The 22,145-nt window shown below is 45.7% G+C and overlaps 1 protein-coding gene across 1 annotated transcript in view; it reads right to left on the reverse strand.

Annotated features, from left to right (window-relative positions):
* LOC126537738 (MAM and LDL-receptor class A domain-containing protein 1-like) overlaps positions 1-22,145 on the reverse strand; it is a 199,570-nt gene that overhangs the window by 130,493 nt on the left and 46,932 nt on the right. Inside the window, exons 14-17 of the mRNA XM_072287645.1 lie at positions 19,099-19,382; positions 11,408-11,516; positions 9,918-10,040; positions 6,549-6,688 (exon numbers count right to left, since the gene is read on the reverse strand). Of these exons, the coding sequence (XP_072143746.1) occupies positions 6,549-6,688; positions 9,918-10,040; positions 11,408-11,516; positions 19,099-19,382 (656 nt within the window). The remainder of the gene's footprint in view (positions 1-6,548; positions 6,689-9,917; positions 10,041-11,407; positions 11,517-19,098; positions 19,383-22,145) is intronic.

Consider the following 22,145-nt stretch of genomic DNA (forward strand, 5'->3'; position numbering starts at 1 on the left):
TAACGATATTGCCGGCTTTGTCTCTTAACGCACACATCTGATTCTTGCCTATTCCTAGTTTCTTCTTCACTGTTTTTAGGCTTCCTCCTTTCCTGAGAGCCTGTTCAATTCTATCCATATTATAGTTCCTGATGTCCGCTGTCTTACGCTTGTTGATTAACTTAGAAAGTTCTGCCAGTTCTATTCTAGCTGTAGGATTAGAGGCTTTCATACATTGGCGTTTCTTGATCAGATCTTTCGTCTCCTGCGATAGCTTACTGGTTTCCTGTCTAACGGCGTTACCACCGACTTCTATTGCGCACTCCTTGATGATGCCCATGAGATTGTCGTTCATTGCTTCAACACTAAGGTCCTCTTCCTGAGTTAAAGCCGAATACCTGTTCTGTAGTTTGATCCGGAATTCCTCTAGTTTCCCTCTTACCGCTAACTCATTGATTGGCTTCTTGTGTACCAGTTTCTTTCGTTCCCTCCTCAAGTCTAGGCTAATTCGAGTTCTTACCATCCTGTGGTCACTGCAGCGTACCTTGCCGAGCACGTCTACATCTTGAATGATGCCAGGGTTCGCGCAGAGTATGAAGTCGATTTCATTTCTAGTCTCACCATTCGGGCTCCTCCACGTCCACTTTCGGCTAACCCGCTTGCGGAAAAAGGTATTCATTATACGCATATTATTCTGTTCTGCAAACTCTACTAATAATTCTCCTCTGCTATTCCTAGAGCCTATGCCATATTCCCCCACTGACTTGTCTCCAGCCTGCTTCTTGCCTACCCTGGCATTGAAGTCGCCCATCAGTACAGTGTATTTTGTTTTGACTTTACCCATCGCCGATTCTACGTCTTCATAAAAGCTTTCGACTTCCTGGTCATCATGACTAGATGTAGGAGCGTAGACCTGTACAACCTTCATTTTGCACCTCTTATTAAGGTTCACAACAAGACATGCCACCCTCTCGTTAATGCTATAGAATTCCTGTATGTTACCAGCTATTTCCTTATTAATCAGGAATCCGACTCCTAGTTCTCGTCTCTCCGCTAAGCCCCGGTAACACAGTACATGCCCGCTTTTTAGCACTGTATATGCTTCTTTTGTCCTCCTAACCTCACTGAGTCCTATTATATCCCATTTACTACCCTCTAATTCCTCCAATAACACTGCTAGACTCGCCTCACTAGATAGCGTTCTAACGTTAAACGTTGCCAGGTTCAGATTCCAATGGCGGCCTGTCCGGAGCCAGGTATTCTTAGCACCCTCTGCAGCGTCACAGATCTGACCGCCGCCGTGGTCAGTTGCTTCGCGGCTGCTGGGGACTGAGGGCCGGGGTTCGATTGTTGTATTCATATAGGAGGTTGTGGCCAAGTACTGCACCAGGGTGGCCAATCCTGCTCTGGTGAGAGAGTGCGTTACCGGTTCTGGTCACCGGGATCAGGCCGCACTCCAGGCCTGTTTGTGCAATTTTCTCAACACACGGTTTTTTTTTTTGTATTTTCCGGTGGAGAATAGCGCGGCACCGGGATTTGAATCACGGTCCTCTTGCACTGGAGACGGATACTCTACCGTCCCCGTAGGAGTTAAATTAAAAATTAATTTATGGGGTTTTACGTGACAAAACCACTTTCTGATTATGCACGCCGTAGTGGAGGACTCCGAAAATTTCGACCACCTGGGGTTCTTTAACGTGCACTTAATTCTAAGTACACGGGTGTTTTCGCATTTCGCCCCCATCGAAATGCGGCCGCCGTGGTCGGGGTCCGATCCCGCGACCTCGTGCTCAGCAGTCTAACACCATAACCACTGAGCAACCACGGCGGGTCCCGCAGGAGTTGTACGCCTCATTTAACCTACAGTGGTACCCTACTTGGTCAGTCAAGGTGGACCAATCTGAGCTCGGTTATACCGCATGGATGGCACTCGGCTAGAGAACCTCGTATTTATGACCTGCACATGTGAGGCCTTACATATTTGAAGATATATATCTATTTTTTTTTTTTTTAGGAGGGTTCCCGTACAGTGATAAAATAAAGGAAAAGACATTAAAAGAAAGAAAAAAAAGAAAGAAAAAGGGGGCGGAAAAAAAAAAAAAAAAAAAACGGAACATAACAGGTGATTTGAACTCGTGACCCTTCGATGTTGCCCGGAAAGATAGCTCAGTCGGTTGGTTCGTCAGGCCCCAGGCTACTTTCAAGCGCCACAGCTCCTCCTCCGACCCTCACACTTACGTGGAAAGAGACTCATGTTGTCCGCGATAGTCGGTTTTTGCAGCGTGCGTAGCCATGATACGCACACGACAAACTGCCGTAAAATATTTAGACTTGAGGGAAAGCTTCGTTAGCAAACGATAGCACGGCAATCAGCACTCGAATATAATTATAACCCTAATACTAATTGTAAATATTCATCTCATCTATGGGATCTAATGCGCGCGCAGTTTCTTTGTCTCTGCGTGTAGTAGTTGAGAGAGCCAGTTTAAGGGCGGAGAAGAAGAAAGAAGAGAAAAGCAAAAACTGCAGCGCCGTGGTTTTAAAGCGCACCCGTGGTAGAGAAACGGAATGCGATATAAGCGTGCGTAGCCATGATACGCACACGACAAACTGCCGTAAAATATTTAGACTTGAGGGAAAGCTTCGTTAGCAAACGATAGCACGGCAATCAGCACTCGAATATAATTATAACCCTAATACTAATTGTAAATATTCATCTCATCTATGGGATCTAATGCGCCGCTGTTTATATATATATACATATATTTATTTATATGCTCAGTAATGACTCAAACGAGTTTTAATCCTTAGTAACAAACACACTGCGGTGTACGGCTGCTAATGCGTAGTCCTAGATCATTTTTACTTTTGTCGTTCTTTTCCGCATTTTTAATTGCAACCCGTCGCCAGGAGGCCCACGTGCATGCTCACGCGAGCGAACGCTGTTGGAGCGCAGCGAAGCATAGACGCAACGCGCGCAGTGATAACTCTTTTTGGCCGAACTTCTTGCTTAGCTTCCACAGCGTTGAGTGCTGTGTATAAAACGGAGTATAGTTAACGTGAAAAATCAAGGAAATAATACAGCCGCTGACAGGGGTTTGCTACAGCTCTGCTTGCATGCCGCGCGACCCCTACTACTTATCTGATTTGTACAGGGTATACTACACGTCTACAAGGAGAGCACTGTAGCAAATAGGCTCATCAACACTATTTAAGCCACAGGAGCGTTTCGAAGGTGAGGAGGGTGGAAATGTGCAGAAAGATAGATCCAATCCAGAAATATAACTAATTATTGTTTCTAGAATAAGCTATTTCTTTCTCCCCATCCGCCTTTCTAATTATATATCAAATATACAATCTAAACCAGCTTATTGACTGCAACTTACCTTTTTTTTTTAATTATTGCGGACAGGTGATCCAAGCAAGCAGGGCGATGTATGGTACATACAATGAAAATAAGATTGCCAAAGCAAACAAAAACCATAAAATTACGAGATTATGATGTTGATTCACTTATACAATTCCATACGGTTACAGTTAGAGGCAAAAAAAGAAAACTTATATCCGTTCGTTCTTGCAAAGTAAGGGGTTAATGCAATGTTTCTGTGGTGGCCTGTAGTTCTGGTTGATAATGACGTTAAATATTCAGATGGGTTGTACCAGTGGGCACAAGAGTTTGGAACGCTGTGGCTTCACGCCAACCGACTGTTCACATGGCATACGCACATGATCGCATTCAGACCAAAGAAATTATGAATATTAATTTGGAATCCAACATTTCCTATTGAATTGTGTCTGAAAAACCCAACTTGAACTGATTCACGGCTCACACATCCGTCGTTAAGTGTTGATTGGCTGACACGTATTGTGCTAGCCGAGCCAAGCTTAGCTATGAACATTCCTGTTTACTTCGTTGTAGTTTCTAACCAAACTATGTAATGCTGTGTCACTGCGATCACTACGTTTTTATTCGCAGAGAAATAAAGTTTATCAACATCCTTGGGTTAGCCTACAATACTTAAAGGGGCACTGAAGGCAAGTATAAAGTCAACCTAAAGCGATAGAATAATGCTCGATAGCGTCTAAGGCACCAATATTATGGCGGACAGAGCTGTAATAGTCGATAACTTGAGGTAAATGCAGGACAGGATGTGATACTTCCCCGACGCATTCAAGTATTCGCCTGATGACATCGGCACTCCTCGTTATATTGCTCTCAATAGCACACAACCACTCGTAATTAAAAGTTCATTGCACTGCATTGCAAGACGGAAGAAATTGTTACTTGTGTAGCTCTTAAAGATCGTTAGAAAAAAAAAAACTAATTGATGTTGCCCTTGTCAATGACCCAGGGTTTCGTTGTCACTCGATTCTGCGTCACATATATAGTAGTGTGCTATTCCTAGAGGAAAAGCTGGGAGACAAAAGTGGCCACTGCAAAGGTTCCGCCATGTTACAATGACTCCCATTTTTGCAACACTAAATACACTCAAAATAATATGCAAAAAGAAGCATTTACAGGAAACCCGAACGTATTGACTACATGTAAAGTTCATTCCCTATATCTTTCAGCAAGATCGGATGACTATAAAACATGGACGTAAAATTTACGTTGCGAGAAAGCATACGTTTGCAGGCGCGGGAACTTGATCGCGCCACCATAATGAGGAAGGCTCGGGGTTGCGTTGATTGCGCGTCTCGTCTGAATCACATCTCACCATGTGCATCTGAGAGCCTGCGCAATGTAGCAACATGGCATCGCCCTTGCGGTTACTCATTTGAACGCATGGGCGCTTTGGGCAGCATTCGCTCTAAAGTTTGGTATATAATCTCTATATACCACGCGCCGTCCACGCTTTCGCATCGCAGTAGTTTCGCTATCGCGTAGCGCTACGCTGGTTTAGCTGGCTCGTGCAACTCACGCAAACTGCAAGTACCAGAAAATACCACGTTCATGTGATATCGCTGGATGCCCGAACAGTACATGCCACTTGATCAAGAGCAGATGCTGCAAGCAATCCAGCGATCGGTCTTGGCTTGGTTTCTCTATGGCCGGGCGTTCGCGTTTTGCGCAAATAACCATAGCACCGTCTCTCGGCTGTCGTTTTATCCACCGACGGCAGTAAAGGGCGGGGTCGGCGTATGCAATGTTACCCCTCCCAGCTCGGGGCGAGCGATTTGACTTGCGCTAAAGGTATGCGGAGCCTTCATACGCGATTTTCACTTAAACGAAGTTTTTTTATCTTTGCACGAAACAAGCGCTACAATGTTTCTGGAATTGTACTTTAAAAGCTCAATTTGGCCTTATATTTGCCTTCAGTGGTCCTTAAAAAGAGATTGTGGGCAATTTTTTTTTATATGACTGACTTTTTGGAGCTAGGCTCGATATAAAGCGATGGTTTTCGCAGCTGTACAAAGTCACGTTGCTGGTCAAAAACGATACAACAGTGGCGCTAAGTGCGGTTCGTCTTGATGGGGTTGTTTCTTTCGTTAACGTGGAGTTAACCTTTTGTGTCAAGATGCACAGTGCATGTTAAATAATTACCTACCTTACAGCCTCCTTCACAAACATGTTGATAAGCTGTCTGCAAACGGTGTTTCTAACTCATGAATATGTGTACAAGCCTGAAGAAAAGCACAAAATGCATGCTTTATTATTTCTAAGGAATACTCAAGTTTGTCGAATTTGTAATCTACTAGTACACCCATCCTGTCTTCGTGTCTGCCTACTTCAAAGAAAAGAAAAATGCAGATAAACCTAACATAAACTATCTCCTCGACGCACACGTCAAGATGCTTGTCGGCCAGGAAGTCTTCGACTAATTCGAGCTTGCTCAGAGTTATGGTTATTAGCCTTCACTGATACCGGAGTTTACAGCGCTATTTATCGAAGAGCGCACCTCCTACAGATAACGGCCTATAACTCACGTGACGCGTTTGAAGCTGGGATTCAAGTATGATAGACGGCGCCGCTGAAAAGCATGAGATTTTGCTCTTCCGAACATAAGATGATATAGAAGCTACAATACAAAAAAGTAGCATGTGGGTGACTCCAAATTAAGCAAGCGGGTGTTCTCTTTCGATTTCAGCGTACTTTCTCTTTTCCTTAAATTCTAATGTATTTCTGGGTAAGTCAAAAGAGGCAGCTGCAGGACACTCCTATTTAGAGAGAGGTTTCAACAGAACAAGGGCTTTCTTAAAGTAACAAAAGTTATGTGCAAAATCACTAACCCTGTATTTCTCTATGTACCATACATTCTACGAGTTTCGTGTCTGAAAACGCTTATTCAAGCGCGAGAAACTTAATGCCGAACCCATAGTTGAGTTCTTGATATGCTGATATAATTTTTCTGTAGTGGATAGTTTAGTAAACCGCTAACCTTTTATAATAAATTAGTACAGTAATGAAGTTATAACCGAAGCAAGTTTCTTATTTGTTTTCTTTTTCTACTAATGCACTCTCCCTAATGGACGCTCCATCAATTATCGAGTACAACTGTCGAGAAACATATTCTGAGAAGCAATGTTGTAGATATAAGAGTATGACTCCTAGAATTGTTTTTTATTACTTGCAGACTGGCGTCGCCTCCCTTTTCCTCCAGGTACCAGAACTCCAAGCACTGCGGCCCATTCTGTCCGGGCCACTTAGGACTGGTCACCGTGGCACCGTTGGGCGGTGAAGAAGCTTGCGTGATCGTCAAGACGTACACTGCGGGTAACCATAATGAAGGAGTACATTCGGCAGTTGTAAAAGGAGCCAACCTTCATCTGAGGTGCCACCAGCAGTCTCAAAGTATTCTCAAAAAAAAAAAGAATCACGTGTAATGTTTTCTCATTAGTAATACAGTCCCTTGAATATTTGTACGGCCGTACATCAGATTAAGGTAATTGTTATTAAAAGTGTGTATTTGATGGAAAGCATATTTTTCACTTTCAAACGGGACTTTCACTTCAATAAACGTGAAATCCTGACTTCGCGAGGAACGACAACATATACCCGTAAGGCTGTAAATGTTTCTCTTGGAACACTGACGTTGCAGCGTCGATTGTGCGGTATTATGAAAGGTAGCCTCATTAAAGTAGATGGCTGCTCTGGGGAAATGCATTCCAACTGCCACGAATACCACGGAACCCCGAGTCCGCTCCGTTACCACTCTAAGAAACCAAGAAAATAATGAAAAGTTACACGCAACGCTGCCTCAGTGTCCATGCCAATGCGCTGCTGAATTTGAGGTCGCCAATTCAATCCCAGCCCCGGCGGCTGCCTTTCGAGTGGGGCGAAATGCAAAATCCCCATTTTACTCATATTTTGGTGCACGATATGGAACCACGGGAAGTCAAAATTATTCCGAAGTCTCCAACTACCACGTGCCTCACATACATATCGTAGTTTTAGGATGTAAAACCTCGGAATATATTTATTTTACTTAATGAAAGGTTAGCGTTCCCACAAATTGCGATAACTTTGGAAACAAACAGCGTGAAGAGGTTATGTAAAGGGAAAAAGTAACAGCAGTTTCAGTTCAGCAATCAGATAAACTTGTCGTACCTCATTCTGCAAAAAAAGAAAAAGAAGCCCTATTACCATCTACACGGCTTGCTTTCGATAACTTTGGCACACATCGCAAATGCTGGAGGTTTAAAATTGGCAGTTAAATTTAACATTGCTACTAATACAGCACGTACAAGCCCTAAAGGTGGAGAGGTTGGTGCGGTTCATACGGACTCCTCTTAAAAGCATTTTAAATTAGACAACTGTGCCGACCTAATTCGTGTAGTACAGTGTGTGAATATATTTTCCGCAATAGTATAACGAAAGAATTACGCGCCCTTACTAGTAAGTTGCAATGCGGCTTTATTATGCATTCAAATATCAAATTTTTTTGATATATTACCTTTTATTTTGGCGAGCATTCCTGCTTACGTGCATAAGTTGTGAACGCGGACCATAACGTTGTATACAGCGCGCTTTTCCATTGCAAATTTCTAGGAGTGCGCTTCCTTGAATGAAAACTGCCCGATCAGAAGTATTGACTGGCTCTTCCTCTTTTGCGACTGCTTAGTATAAGGTCAAGGGACCTCCGCAGTCCTAGTTCCCGCGTCTTTTGAGAGCATATAGCACCCGTTCCTAGGTTGAGCGTCGGTGTCCCTCAGCGTTACCGCGCGAACTCGTTCATGCGGCTTCTCGCGCGTTCGTCGTGGTCTTCTTCCACAGCTGGCTCCAATGCCGCTCATCATGCTTGCGTCCTCATAAAGCCACTCCCTCTGCGAAGGCCTTGGCGTGACGGCACTTAAGTCGGTGTGGTGATTTCGGTCTCAACTTCTTTGCCTCAATACATCGCGAAACAAATAATACGTATACAGGTGCACTCAGATTTCGCATTGGCGAGTACCGTAATCATCGGACATGGTTTCATCAGCTGTGTGCTGCCACCGCCGTCTGACTTTAGCGTAACAGCACATCGCAGGTGATACTATATGATTATATACCATAGCTGTCGAAGATAACCACAGGAATACGTGAGTGTTTGACTTCAGGAGCTCCAGGGTCATGCTCAAAGAACGAAGCTGTACGGCCTCTTCCAGGCCGTCAGCAGCATTTCATTAGACCCCCTTAACAGCCGCGATGCGTCATACACGGCGCTTGTATCGTACAGCAGAGCACTCCTGTTAAGTGCGTCAGTGCACAGAACATTCAGCGCAGGGAATGATACTTTGTTCTAGGAAGCCAGGGCAGATGGCTGACGCCACTCTGTGAAGCAAGATCCTGCTGTAGCGCTATAACATATTATGTAGAACAGAAATAAACGCTTTCATGACCATCTTTTTGTTCTGTCCGTTATATATATCCCGGAGAAATAAATTTGAGATTAAACGCACAGAAGGTAAGCAGTATTTTATGATCTATGTATGACGATGAGTTGATTCCTTGATATGTCGTTCATTGATATTTCAAGTATTTAGGAGTATTTACTATTCAAGTATTTAGGATCACAAGTATTTTGAACTAACACTTTCGAGCGATCTTTCTTGTAATTCTCATGTTACTAACATAATATCATCTGCGAACAGGACGTTAGGATTTTTAAAACGCCATCTATATCATGCTCCTCAACAAGTAAAATAATTAGCCTACAAATCATTTGTCAGATCAAAAGGAGAATTCGCAACGCGAATTTGGAATCCTTATCAAGCATGCCTTATTTATGATCTCGCATTTGCACAAAATCGCGCTGCTCGTTTCATTCACTCGTCATATTCTTTTGATATCAGCATTTCCTCCTTAAAAGCTGCATCCGCTGTATCCCCCTTATCGCTTCGTCGTCGCATTGCCAGCCTATCTTTATTGCACAAGTTCTTTCACATACCTACCCGTATCGCACCTTATATCCTTCGCCCTACACGCATATCTCACCGCACCAGCTATCAGCTACAAGTTGCCCGTCTACGCTCACCAACTGTCACGCTTTCAAGCTCTTTTTTTCCTCGCACAGCTGATGACTGGAATGGCCTTCCTAAAGACGTTGCTGTCATCATGTGCCCATCGCAATTCGTTAAAAATGTAAAAAAAGCTTCCCGGTAATGGGACTATGTATATTTATTGGCACCCCTTATGCAATTCCCCTTTTATTGGGGCCTTTAAGGTAATAAAATGAAATGAAATGAAATATAACTATTAGCGGTGGTTGGTTGCATTCTGGCGTTGACCACTGTTAATTTTCAGGTTTTCTTTCTTAGGGTAATGAGTATAAGTACGCGTTAATTGCTGCGTCAATGCAAGTTCGTATGTAGGAGTCAGGTTCACTAAGGTTAAAGTAGGAACCTTGCGTAAAGAATAACGACAAATTATATAGCTGAGTTTTTGATTCCATACATGGGTATTTAAGGAAAACTACAGCAAACACAAAAACCGACTAAAACATTGAACTTATACGTACCAGAGTTCACAGGACCGGAGCGCATATCCAGGGCAGGTTCTTCAAACCAGTACTGCTTGGCCCGTCTTCGCCAACCACTGGTAGATTCCCATCCACATTCGTCGAACTCGAAGTCGCAGTAGCCTGGAAGGAGGTGCATAGTCGTCATTTAGCGGACGACATAACGTTATGTAGTAGCAGTAAAAAAATGACAGCTGTGACTAAGTAGAAGTTTCTCTCTGGCTTTCGCATTATTTTTCACTCATCTCTAGTCTGCGCAGTCCTTGACACATTAGAATTGAGTAACACGCACTGACATACATCAACTGTTTTTGACATGGCTATGACTTCCAAGGTAGTAGGGTGCCACAAAATAGCCGAGACGTTATACTACATGCAACACCTGTAGTTAGTGCGTATGTTGTAGTTGACCGACTGTGCTTCCCACTTAAAGCTTTGAGCAATGAAAGCAGTGCTTGCTGAAAAATCTATTAAATGCATAATCCTCGTTTACAGCCTAATCATATTTTAATGCATTATTGCTACCGACACTCAACGATAATTATAATATGCGACATTCTTATAATCCTTCAGTATATGCAATTTTAAGCACTGTAATTGACGTAAAAGGCAGGCGAATTCTTTGAAATGAATCACTCCGCTGAGTATTGCGAAACAGACATTTCTGAACTGTAGCTTTTCGCAGTTCTTCACCGGAAACGGCCAGAATATGTGTCAGCACGCCGCTTTAGCTAGAATGCTCACCACATACACGCAACGTACAGAAAAAAAATACTACGCTTTTTTTATACAATGAACTATCGCGCAACAAATCTAACGCAAATTCCTAGCGCTGGGCACACAGGTGCCGCCAGTCCACATCCAAGTACGTGTTATAGCTAAAGAAGTGGTTTGGGAAGTATATGTTCAAAGCGAAACTTTACAGACACTGGGGTCGAATGATAAATATGGCTTCACATACAGATAAAGTTTTCTTTGCCCTGAAAATTGCACGCGCGACCCTGTGGGTATTCTGTTCTTTTGCGTGAGATTAGAGATAATTTGAGCTATCGATGTATATGAATACGGTGTTGACATGCACAATTGCGCCTGTGGAGGTAACGTGGCATGCAGAGCTTTACTTCTCGGGTTTCAGTGGGAATAGGTTTGTGGCGCCCAAAAATTCCAATAGCATGCTAACTTGGGCTGTTGGGTACATGTCTGAAGAAAACGAGTAACAGCTCTGGAGAACGGTACGTGACTGAGACAGACGAAGCGCTGACTTTCAACAAATTTGGTTTAAAGTCAGCGCTTCGTGTGTCTCAGGCACGTCTCGTTGTTCAGCGCTGTTATTCGTTTTGCTCAAAAATCTATAGTGGCCGAAACTTATGCTCTACTAGCATTTAAGTAGCTCACTGTTTTAGATATAGGGCCGCCCATGACAATGTCGCATTTAAGAAGGTATGTGTAATAGCATGCAAGATGTACCTTAAATACACCATGAAGCTTACCTTTTGCATCTGTCAGAAAATCACATGCGCCTTTTGTTACTTGTATTGGCCCCAAAGCAACAATCGCTGCTTTCCGGAGTGTTTTGAAGACTGCTGTATCAAATGCCAGCTGGAGGAAGAAACAAGGTTCCTTGCTTTGCAACTTTTAATTATCTAATGTGGACATCTTATCACATCATAGCTGTTGGAAACTATCCTTCCTCTCTGTTACATTTAGCACGAGCGGAGGAACTGATAGCAGCCTTTGCCCAAGGCTTAGCCTGGCCTGCTTTCTTTTTTCACCTTTCGGCGACAACTCAGAAACAGACGAAAGGCACTAAGGAAACAAATAATATACAAGGAAAGTCACAGGCAGCATTGAGATACTTCTAATTTCCTCATCGTGTAACACATCAGACACCGTAATATTCATGCCTGACACAGGAAAAATGTTTTCCGAGACTTTATAGCTATTGCTTTTTGAGGCTCTGGGGCGCAAACATCATCATTCATATTTGCAGTTCTTTGCGCTACTTCATTACGGGCCTCTGGTAAAAAAAAAAAGCTCACGAAATTTAAAATTATAAGACAGTTTCAGATACGTGAGGAAAGTTGGAAGGTAACACAATGAAGCCAGGTTAGATCTAAGTCTGGATACAGTTGTATATTCGAACAGATCGCATACAATGCGACCCTCGTAAACAAAGGCACCAAACAGTCTTGTACCCATCTGATAATATTTTAAATGAAAACAGTTCATGTAGATAGACAACTGAAATCGCGTAAATAACGTGACATAATTTCATACGCCTACTACAATGGTATTATATTGTAACGACGTGGGATCGACGAGTATGCGTAGCAGCACCGCCAAGAAACGCACTTTATCAGTCATCCAAGGGAACAACAACAACGTCTTCTTCGTTTCCCCCGCATCACCTAAAAACCCGCGCTACTTCAGCGTCGTCCCCACTGGCGCATACCCGCTGAATTATAGTTCTGCCAAATATAGTTGTGTCATTTGCTCCCCCTTCAGAAAAGATCATCGTCCCGATGATAGAGGCTTGGAAAGCAGCGGTAAAGAACTGCGCAGTCTTGGCAGTCCTCATAGTACGGCTTCATCCGCAGCACGTGAACGACCTCGGGTAAATGCCGTCGGCGCTTTGAACAGTGCGAGCTGGCTGGAACGACTTCGTAGTTGACGTCACTGATGCGTCGGAGAACTATGTAGGGCCCGAAGTATTTGCGTAGGAGCTTGTCAGAGAGCCCACGCTGTCGAATAGGTGTCCAGATCCACACTTTGTCGCCGATGTTGTATGTTACGGCTTTGTGCCGAAGATTGTAGCGTCTGGCGTCAATGTCCTGTTGTTCGCGGATTCGCAGACGCGCAAGCTGCCTAGCTGCCTCTGCTCGGTGTGTTATCTCTCCAGCACCCGTCTCGTTGTCGTCAAATTCATGAGGGAGCATTGCGTCTAATGTTGTTGTAACCTCACGGCCGTATACGAGACTGAAGGGCGTCTTGCGAGTGGTCTCTTGACGAGCCGTATTGTACGCGAAGGTGACATAAGGTAAAACCTCGTCCCAGTTCCTATGCTCTACATCTACGTACATGCTGATCATATCAGCCAATGTCCTATTGAGTCGTTCTGTCAGTCCGTTCGTTTCAGGGTGATACGCTGTTGTTTTCCCTTGGGCGGTACCACTTAGACGTAGAACGATATCTAAAAACTGGACCATGAACGCAGTACCTCTGTCCGTGACGACTACTGCGGGAGCGCCATGCCTTAAAACGATGGATTCTAGAAAAAATCGTGCCGCTTCATCTGCTGTTGCCCGTTGCAGGGCACTTGTCTCGGCGTATCTAGTGAGATAATCCGTGGCAACGATTATCCACCTATTACCAGTAGTAGACGTTGGGAACGGGCCCAGAAAGTCCATGCCTACGTGTGCAAATGGTGTGGCCGGTACGTCAACAGGGTGCAGTAAGCCGGCTGGTTTGACGGATGGCGGTTTACGACGTTGGCAATCCAGACATGTCTGAACGTAACGTTGAACGACCGCAGTAAGTCTCGGCCAGTAGTAATTCTGCCGAATCCGAGCCAATGTGCGAGTATAGCCCAAGTGCCCAGCAGTCGGCTCGTTGTGGCAGGCGTGTAAGATTTCACGTCGAAGCGGTGATGGGACAACAAGTAAGTAGTTGCTGCCGCTAGGCGAGAAGTTCTTCTTGTAGAGGACGTTGCGACGCAAGCAGTATGATGCCACCCCTCTTGCGAAGAGCCTCGGCACGCTGTTGGTTCGTCCTTCGAGGTAATCAATAAGCGGCAGCAATTCAATGTCATCCCGTTGCTGGCGTGAAAGATCGGCAGTATCCACGAGTCCCAGAAAAATTGTGTCGTCATCGTCTTGTGCTGCCGGCTCAACTGGAGACCGAGAAAGGCAGTCGGCGTCTGCATGCCGTTTTCCCGACTTGTATGTAACAACAAAGTCGAACTCTTGGAGTCGAAGACTCCAGCGTGCGAGCCGGCCGGAAGGATCTTTCAAATTAATGAGCCAGCAGAGGGAATGGTGGTCACTAACGACGGTGAAAGACCGACCATACAAATACGGACGAAATTTCAGAACTGCCCATACCATTGCGAGGCATTCTTTTTCAGTGGTGGAGTAGTTAGCTTCGGCTCGGGATAGTGTCCTACTGGCGTAAGCAATCACTTTTTCGCTGTCGTCCTGCCATTGTACTAGCACCGCCCCTAGACCGACATTACTAGCGTCTGTATGCAATATCGTCGGGGCTTCCTCATCGAAGTGTGCTAATACGGGAGGCGATTGCATGCGTTGCCGGAGCTCGTGAAATGCCCGCTGCTGGTCTTCGCCCCAAGTAAAAGGCATATCTTCTCGGGTGAGCTGTGTTAACGGCCATGCGGTACGCGAGAAATTCGCAATAAATCGCCGGTAATATGCATAGAGTCCCAGAAAACGTCGTACGGCTTTTTTGTCTGATGGAATCGGGAAATTAGCGACGGCGGCAATTTTATCCGGATCAGGTCGGACTCCTTGGCTACTGACGACGTGACCGAGGAACTGGAGCTCATGAAAGCCAAAATGGCACTTCTCAGGCTTCAAAGTAAGACCGGCAGAGCGTATCGCTTCAAAAACAGTTTTCAGCCTTCGTAAGTGTTCGTCGAACGTTGCGGAAAAGACAATCACGTCATCCAAGTACACCAGGCATGTTTGCCATTTGAGTCCGGAGAGCACAGTGTCCATTAGACGCTGAAATGTTGCTGGCGCCGAACACAAACCGAAAGGAAGTACCTGAAATTCATAAAGTCCGTCAGGCGTCACAAAGGCTGTTTTCTCACGGTCTCTCTCATCCAGTTCGATCTGCCAATAACCGCTTTTCAAGTCCATTGAGGAAAAGTAGCACGAGTTTCGCAACCTATCCAAGGAATCATCAATACGTGGCAGTGGATAAACGTCCTTCTTTGTGACCTGATTGAGCTTCCGATAGTCGACGCAGAAGCGCAGGCTACCGTCCTTCTTCTTCACTAAAACTACAGGTGATGCCCACGGACTATTAGATGGTCGAATAACGCCATCTTCTAGCATCGTCTTCACTTGTTTTTGTATTGCTTCGCGTTACTTTGGGGCCACACGATAAGGGTTTTGTCGGATGGGTCTGGCGTCGACATCAGTAATGATGCGGTGTTTGGTAAGTGGCGTTTGACCAACTCTTGACGCAGAGGAGAAACAGCCCTGGTACTGCTTGATGAGCTCAAGCAGACGGGTCCGCTCAACGGCCGTTAACGTCGGATTAACGTCTACAATAGGTGCAGCTGTGTGGATTGTAGAGGCCGACTCCTGCGCTAAGTGGCAGTCTTGTATTTCTGTCACTTCGTCGAAATAGGCGACAGCAGTGCCCCTAACGATGTGTCGGCGCTCCCTACTAAAATTTGTCAGCAAGAGTTCGGCGCTTCCGTCGATTACATTGATAAGTGCTCTGGCAATGGCCAGACCGCAATTCAGTGCTTGCGCACTGATGTGTTCAGCGACTCCAGTCCCACTTTGCAGGCTGTCACAGCGCACCTGTACGAGAGAGCAACTCCGCGGCAAAAGTATGACGTCGTCCGCGGCAATACGTAAGCGAGGTTGTTGTGGCTTCTCATGGGTGACATTATCTGAACTCGCGGCAAATGTAACGCTTCTGTCACGGATGTTAATCACGGCGCCGTACTCCCGTAGGAAATCCATGCCCAATATAAGTTCTTTACAACACTCAGTAAGGATGACGAGGTTGACGACGAAGGTTGAACCGGCGATTAAGAGTCGGGCCGTGCATTTCCCGACAGGTGTCATCAACTGACCTCCGGCGGTTCTTATGTTGGGCCCGTGCCATGGTGTCTTCACCTTCCTCAGTTTGTCAGCGACCTGTAAGCTAAGGATTGAAAAATGGGAGCCAGTGTCAACCAGAGCGGCTATTTCGTGGCCGTCAATGCAAACGATGAGCTCGGCGCTGACGATGTCAGTTACGTTTTTCGTACTTCTATCCGTCGTATTCGTCGTCGTGCTGGGCGTCTTTTTCGTCAATGTCGTCTTCACGTCGTCGTTCGTCGATAACGGGGGATGTGGAGCAGTTAGAGTATTGGCAACCTCACCCCCGGAGGTCGCTGCAGCTAGTTTCCCCGTCGAGGGCTAGGCGATCTGCCCCTAGTGACGTCAGCAAAACTGCGACGAGTCGGCGAATTGTAGCGCGCCGAAGATGGAGAAGGAGAACGTGGTCGGGGCGTCGTCGTATTTGGTGGCTGACTGTTCACAGGAGCGTCGTTGTAAGCGCGTCGACCGTCGTACGGAGAATAAGCATAGTTAGCAGGAAAGCTTGGGTGTTGAGCGGCGCGATAGTTGTTCCATTTGCGGCAAACTCTATAGACGTGTCCAGCTTCACCACAATGGTAGCACACTGGTCGTCGATCGACGGTGCGCCACAAATCGGTTTTCCGACGCTGGTAGTTCGGCTCTCCATGGAGCCAAGGAGTGGCGTGCGCATGTCGAAAATACGGCGTTGTTTGTGCTGGCATGATCGGCGGGGTCGGTAGAGTCGACGAGGGTGACGATGTCGGCTCTATTTGTGGCGTAGGTGGTGTTGTAGTTATGGGAGTCAACGGCGTTGAAGTTGCGTTGAGTGGACGCCGAACAGCTTCCGCATAAGTGAGGCGCCGCGGAACGTTGCCACAGTCTGGCGCTGAAAAAGCTTGCCGGACTTCCTCCCGGACTACATCAGCAACAAAAGATAACGCTGGCGTCGGTTCCGTAGGCGCAACCACAAAGCCGAGCTGCCGAAGCTCTTCTCGCACCACTTCTCGGACAACTTCACGCAGAGACATGTCGTTACTCGCAGCCAGTACGGAAGTGTTCGCCGTCGAGTTGCCCATGTCATGCTGGCGGTATCGTTGATGCAGGGCCCGTTCAATGGCTGTAGCCTCTTTTGTGAACTGTGCCACTGTTGTCGGTGGATTTCTCACAAGGCCGGCAAACAGTTGCTCCTTCACTCCTCGCAGGAGATATCGCAGCTTTCTTTCCTCTGGCATGTCTGGGTCTGCCCTACGGAAAAGACGGGCCATGTCTTCCGAGAACATAGCAACACTCTCATTGGGCTTTTGAACGCGGATTTCAAGGAGACGCTGCGCGTTTTCCCTCCTGTCAATGCTTGAAAAGGTATCCAGCAGCTGTGTGCGGAAGTCGTCCCACGTGGCAAAGCTCCTCTCCCGGTTTACGTACCACGTACGAGCATTGTCCTTCAAATAGAAGTAGACACTCGAGAGTTTGTCCGCCGAGCTGGTCTTATGGTTATACTGGGCAACGCGCTCGAACTGGTCTAGCCAATCTTGGACGTCTTCAAAGGCATCACCATGAAAGCTCTCCGGGACCATAGGATTCTGCAGTGTTACTTGCGATGGAGCTGCGGTGGCCATGTTATTTGTAGGAGGCAAACGATTTCTCGAAGTTTCTTGCAGGGGACTGGACTCGGGCGCTAAGCCTAGCAGGCGACGACTGAAGCGGTGGACCGGTGTTTCGATGCGCGATGGTGATTCCGGGCTCGATCGTCGGCTGCGCGAAGGGGTGCCAAGCATGAAGAATACCCCGCACCTCCACCAGTGTAACGACGTGGGATCGACGAGTATGCGTAGCAGCACCACCAAGAAACGCACTTTATCAGTCATCCAAGGGAACAACAACAACGTCTTCTTCGATTCCCCCGCATCACCTAAAAACCCGCGCTACTTCAGCGTCGTCCCCACTGGCGCATACCCGCTGAATTATAGTTCTGCCAAATATAGTTGTGTCAATATGTTGCATAAGTACATATGCTAGATGTTATTTGTCTTGGGTGTTGTATAACTATAACGTGCCGCTTTTGAAAACTTCGACTACAGTTCCGTGAAACATCCAGCTCAGTTGAAAGAGAGAGAGAGAGAGAGAGAGAGAGAGAGAGAGAGGAATGGGGGGTAGGAAAGTCAGGGCCGCTCATTTCAATGATGGCTGTTACCCAATGACAGTGCAGTTGAATACAGCGATGGCGCAGGTAACAATGCAGGACAAACCAGAAAGAAGCAAATATAATATATACGTGGTTCTCTTCAGGACAGGCCTCTACTTTAACCCTGCATAAAAGACAGCGAAAGGGCCTGAGTGTTCGAAAGCACATGACTTGTAACAAATCCGAAGCAGGGACATCTTATGTTGTTTATGGTGTTGGTTAATTCAACCACTAATTTTTTGTGAGCGGGGTTCGTAAAATTGTTGCATATCTCCGGCGCCTCGAACAAACCCTCAAATTTGGATATCCGCCCTCAATATTTGGCAAGTAAGCAAGTAACATAATGATGTACAATGTTTCTCGCTAAGTTTAGAACTGTTCAGCTAATGAACGTTTTCTATGACCCAGCAGTACGTATTCTGTATTATGTTTTTGTGCTTGACTGTGCATCAAGCTTCCTACCTAGCAATTCCATTTGTTGTCTGCGACCTCTACAAGTGTTGGCTGGAGGGCGCATCTTTCTTTCCTTTTATTTTGGTTTTGCGGGCACACTGCCATACCAATCAAAGCTCGAAACATACCGCCATCCATGTTTTCTTTCTGAAATCTTGTGCCCCGCATTGCGAATGCAACGTTTATTGCTGGCATCATTTTGATTTGTTTTGCTCTTAGCCTGCAGGACAACTTTCTTTGAGGGCTCTTAAGCAGCTTCAATGCAACATTCTGACGCGCGAAGCGCTACAGGGCTACCGACATGCATGTACAGCGCAAAATTTATTAGGTGGCCGCCAGATGCCTGATTCATATTTTTGAGCAGTATGTTTTGCGCAATCAATCTGCTTCGCGTTGTTTTCCATGAAACGCGAGTTTTAGGTGAAAGGCGCGAACAACACCACACTGTATCTCTTGGGATCCCCATACAACGTCTGTTTGTCCAACCCCCGTAATTATTGTTTTTTTTTTGTGACACGTACATTCTGAACCAACCCATTGGGCGAAGTTCTGCGGACACTCAGAAACAACTGGTTCTTGTCCTTTTTGCAAGAAGCACCACGAATGCTAAATTTGAATAAATTTATTATATTCGAGATAAGTACAGTGTACCTGGCGCTAGTTAGGGATTGGGTTTTGATTTGTTTCAGTTCGGAAGAGTTTCAACGTGCATAAAACGCGAGTAAAGTACCTGGTTGTGCGGGGTGTCGAGGTTCATTGTTCGTCGGACGTTGTACCACTTGTCAGTCGTCGTGCGGCCTCGATGATGCACCAGTACCGAAGTGCGCCGCACAAAACCAGAGGTGGGCTCCGTCTTTATTAGGCTTAACCGCAGATTCGTGCCTCGGGCGCCAAACATGTGGTACCATACAGAAACGCAGGCTGGTTCCGTCTGTACTCCAACAATGGGCGAGAACAGTCTCAGCAGGCCTTGGTTGGGCTCTAGAGTTGAGCCGCTTGCATGGATGAGGCCACCTGTACGACAGACACAAATGTCTACAAACCCATGCCTATCTAGATGCTCCTTTCAACCCGAAACGGAAGTTGTGTCGCTTTATGCATGTGTTGCAAATATTTCTTGTTTTCCACCGAACTGATTGGAGAGTAACACGATTGAGTTTGGCATTGTTGTTGCATGTACTACCGTACTATATTTGCTTGCAGTACTGATTTTGCCATAATTCAGCTATTTGCACTTCAGCTCGTCGACCTGCTTGTCGAAAGGCTATTAGAGTACAGGCGTTTGCCAGGCTGTGCCGCCCTTAGTTACTGCCGCTGTTCATGTATACAAGTAGAAAAAAATAGGTTGAAGCGGAAACCTATGCACAATTATGAACAAGGAAACTGCATCTGCCTTCTTTCTAAACGTCATAAGGTTTCCGCAGAAAAACTGTTTACATCATGAATACCAGGTATGACTAAAGTTTCCAGCAACAACGATCCTACTTAACCATAATCCAATTCAGAATTCCCCTTTTGTCCACCTCATCGACCACACTTCAACCCCGTATGTGAATCCCCATCTGCCTTTCATGTTTTATTCACCATACGTCCACTTCATGCAAGCTATGCATTCAATTAAAGCAACTCACAATGTGGTCAGGCTACTTACTAAATTGGCACGTCTCTGCCTGTTGCACAAATATGCCTGTTACTGATGGAATTCAATATGTCACAAAATATCTTCAAAACAGCTCACAAGCTAATCATGGTTATAACGTTCATAACTGAAGTTTGTTCTCGCGCTCAACTGCATCCTATTTCCTTCTTCCCAATACTGCCTAAGAACAGTTGCTGCTATCCTGGGAACCCAATTCATCCGATATGTGACAATATTTTTTATGGAACAGCTAATCCACATTAGTCAATATAAGTTAGAATAAAAGCTAGTAGTGTGCGACACATACGTGGCTTCATCAGTGCATGTCAATGTGGCACCAAAGCGCTCAACGCATTCGTGAATTTTGTTGCTCTCTTCTCATATGGCGCATGGAAGCGGCTGAGGAGAATAAGCCACCGCAGCCACAGCTTATTGGAGCCGGCCAGCTATGGTGCCGATGTTCACGTGGATGAGCAAGTCGATGCGGTCACTCGGGATCGGGCGCTAGTGTGTTCTATCGTGTGCACAGATGCACGCGTTGCATTTTTCTCGGTGGCGCTGGGGGCCATTGTTGTGCCACTACAAGCGTCACATTTACTGATCTATGGTCTCCTAGGCAAATAATTGCATTGGTACGACGCGTTGCACAGAAGACCAAAAATTAAAACTTACACTTGACAGAAAATCTGCGAACAGCATTATGGAGTGGACATGCGGCTACCAAAAAGTCATAGAAGTTCAAAATACAACTCAAAGCATGTTTTTCTTTTTTATTTCCTGTACATTTATTAGCATGTTTAGCACACATAATCCTTTTCGAAGGAGATCTGCATCAAGAAAGACAGCCTATAATTGACCTGTGTAATATAGAATATCAGATCGAGTGGCAGTTTTGGCACGATGGTAATCCGTAAGAACGTTAAATAAAGCGGGAACTGGGCCCTGGCGAAAAAGTCACATATACCCACAAACACACAGGCGCTCTTTCCAGTAACCTATTCTTCAAATCATCTTGCTACGGTATACACACCTTACATAATATGAGCAAATCAGTGCGCTCAACTGAACAAGATACTCAAGGACTTCACAACCTATCAATTTTAGATGTTCCGCGTTGGCACACCAAGAAAATCAAATTCTTTTTCTCTTAACGCGATATATGGCATGCTTAAACACATTTCACCAAGCTTTTCTATCTCTTCTGCTTCGATAACCTCTCTTGTAAGGTGAACGTTGTCTCGGCCAACAATTTTTGAGGTGTCAAAAAACGGATGACAGCCAGATGGCCTACAATGCATGGAAAGAAAAACTCTAGCAAAGTTGTTTTTTTTTTTTACATTGTAGGAGTGTTCTCGGAACAATTGGTTTGCTCATCATAACTGCAATCACATGACGGAGGTATAATCATATGATCACATGACACACTTTGCATAATCTAGAAACTAGTCTTTGTGGTTATTTCCGCTGCCATATTTTGTGGTTGCGTTTGGGTTTGTTATCTTGTACACCTTATCCTGCTTGTTAGGTACCTAGAAGACGGTTCTGACTGACTAAAGGTGTGCCTAGTGCGTGCGCCAATGGGCACGTAACGGGGCAGTCAATGGGCTGGATAAGGCGTACGTTATGAGTTTGTAAAATGAGCGCGTTCGTGACGTTCCGAGGTCTACAAGATTTCGCATTCCCACACGTAAGCAGTTTTAAGTGTCATTCCCACACGTAAGCAGTTTCAAGTGTTTCTGCCGAATTTTTAATACCAATGATGAAAAAGCGGCGCCATTACCACTCGCTTGGAGTACAATTTAGACTGTAGGGAACCAGCGTGCAGGTCGTCTTCTTGCCTTGCTTGTATGCCGTTCCCGTTTATCAGCGAACAGGTCACGCACATCTGCTAGCCACAGATTTATAGATGCTATGCTAACTGCATAGTGCGCTGGAACAGCGCTGTTGAGCGCCCGCAATTTTCTTTTAATGCGAAGGATTTTCTGAGTCGACGCGGTTTTGTGTGTCTTCTTGTCTACGTTCAACGAGCGGAGCCTCTACACCTTCTCCCTCAACTCAGAGATGAAGAGCGCAGTGAGGGGACGGAGCTAACGGGATCCGGCGTAATCATAATTGGGATCCGACGTAACGCAGGCGCG

The sequence above is a fragment of the Dermacentor andersoni genome, chromosome 4 (assembly GCF_023375885.2).
Source record: "Dermacentor andersoni chromosome 4, qqDerAnde1_hic_scaffold, whole genome shotgun sequence".
NCBI classification, from domain to species: domain Eukaryota; kingdom Metazoa; phylum Arthropoda; class Arachnida; order Ixodida; family Ixodidae; genus Dermacentor; species Dermacentor andersoni.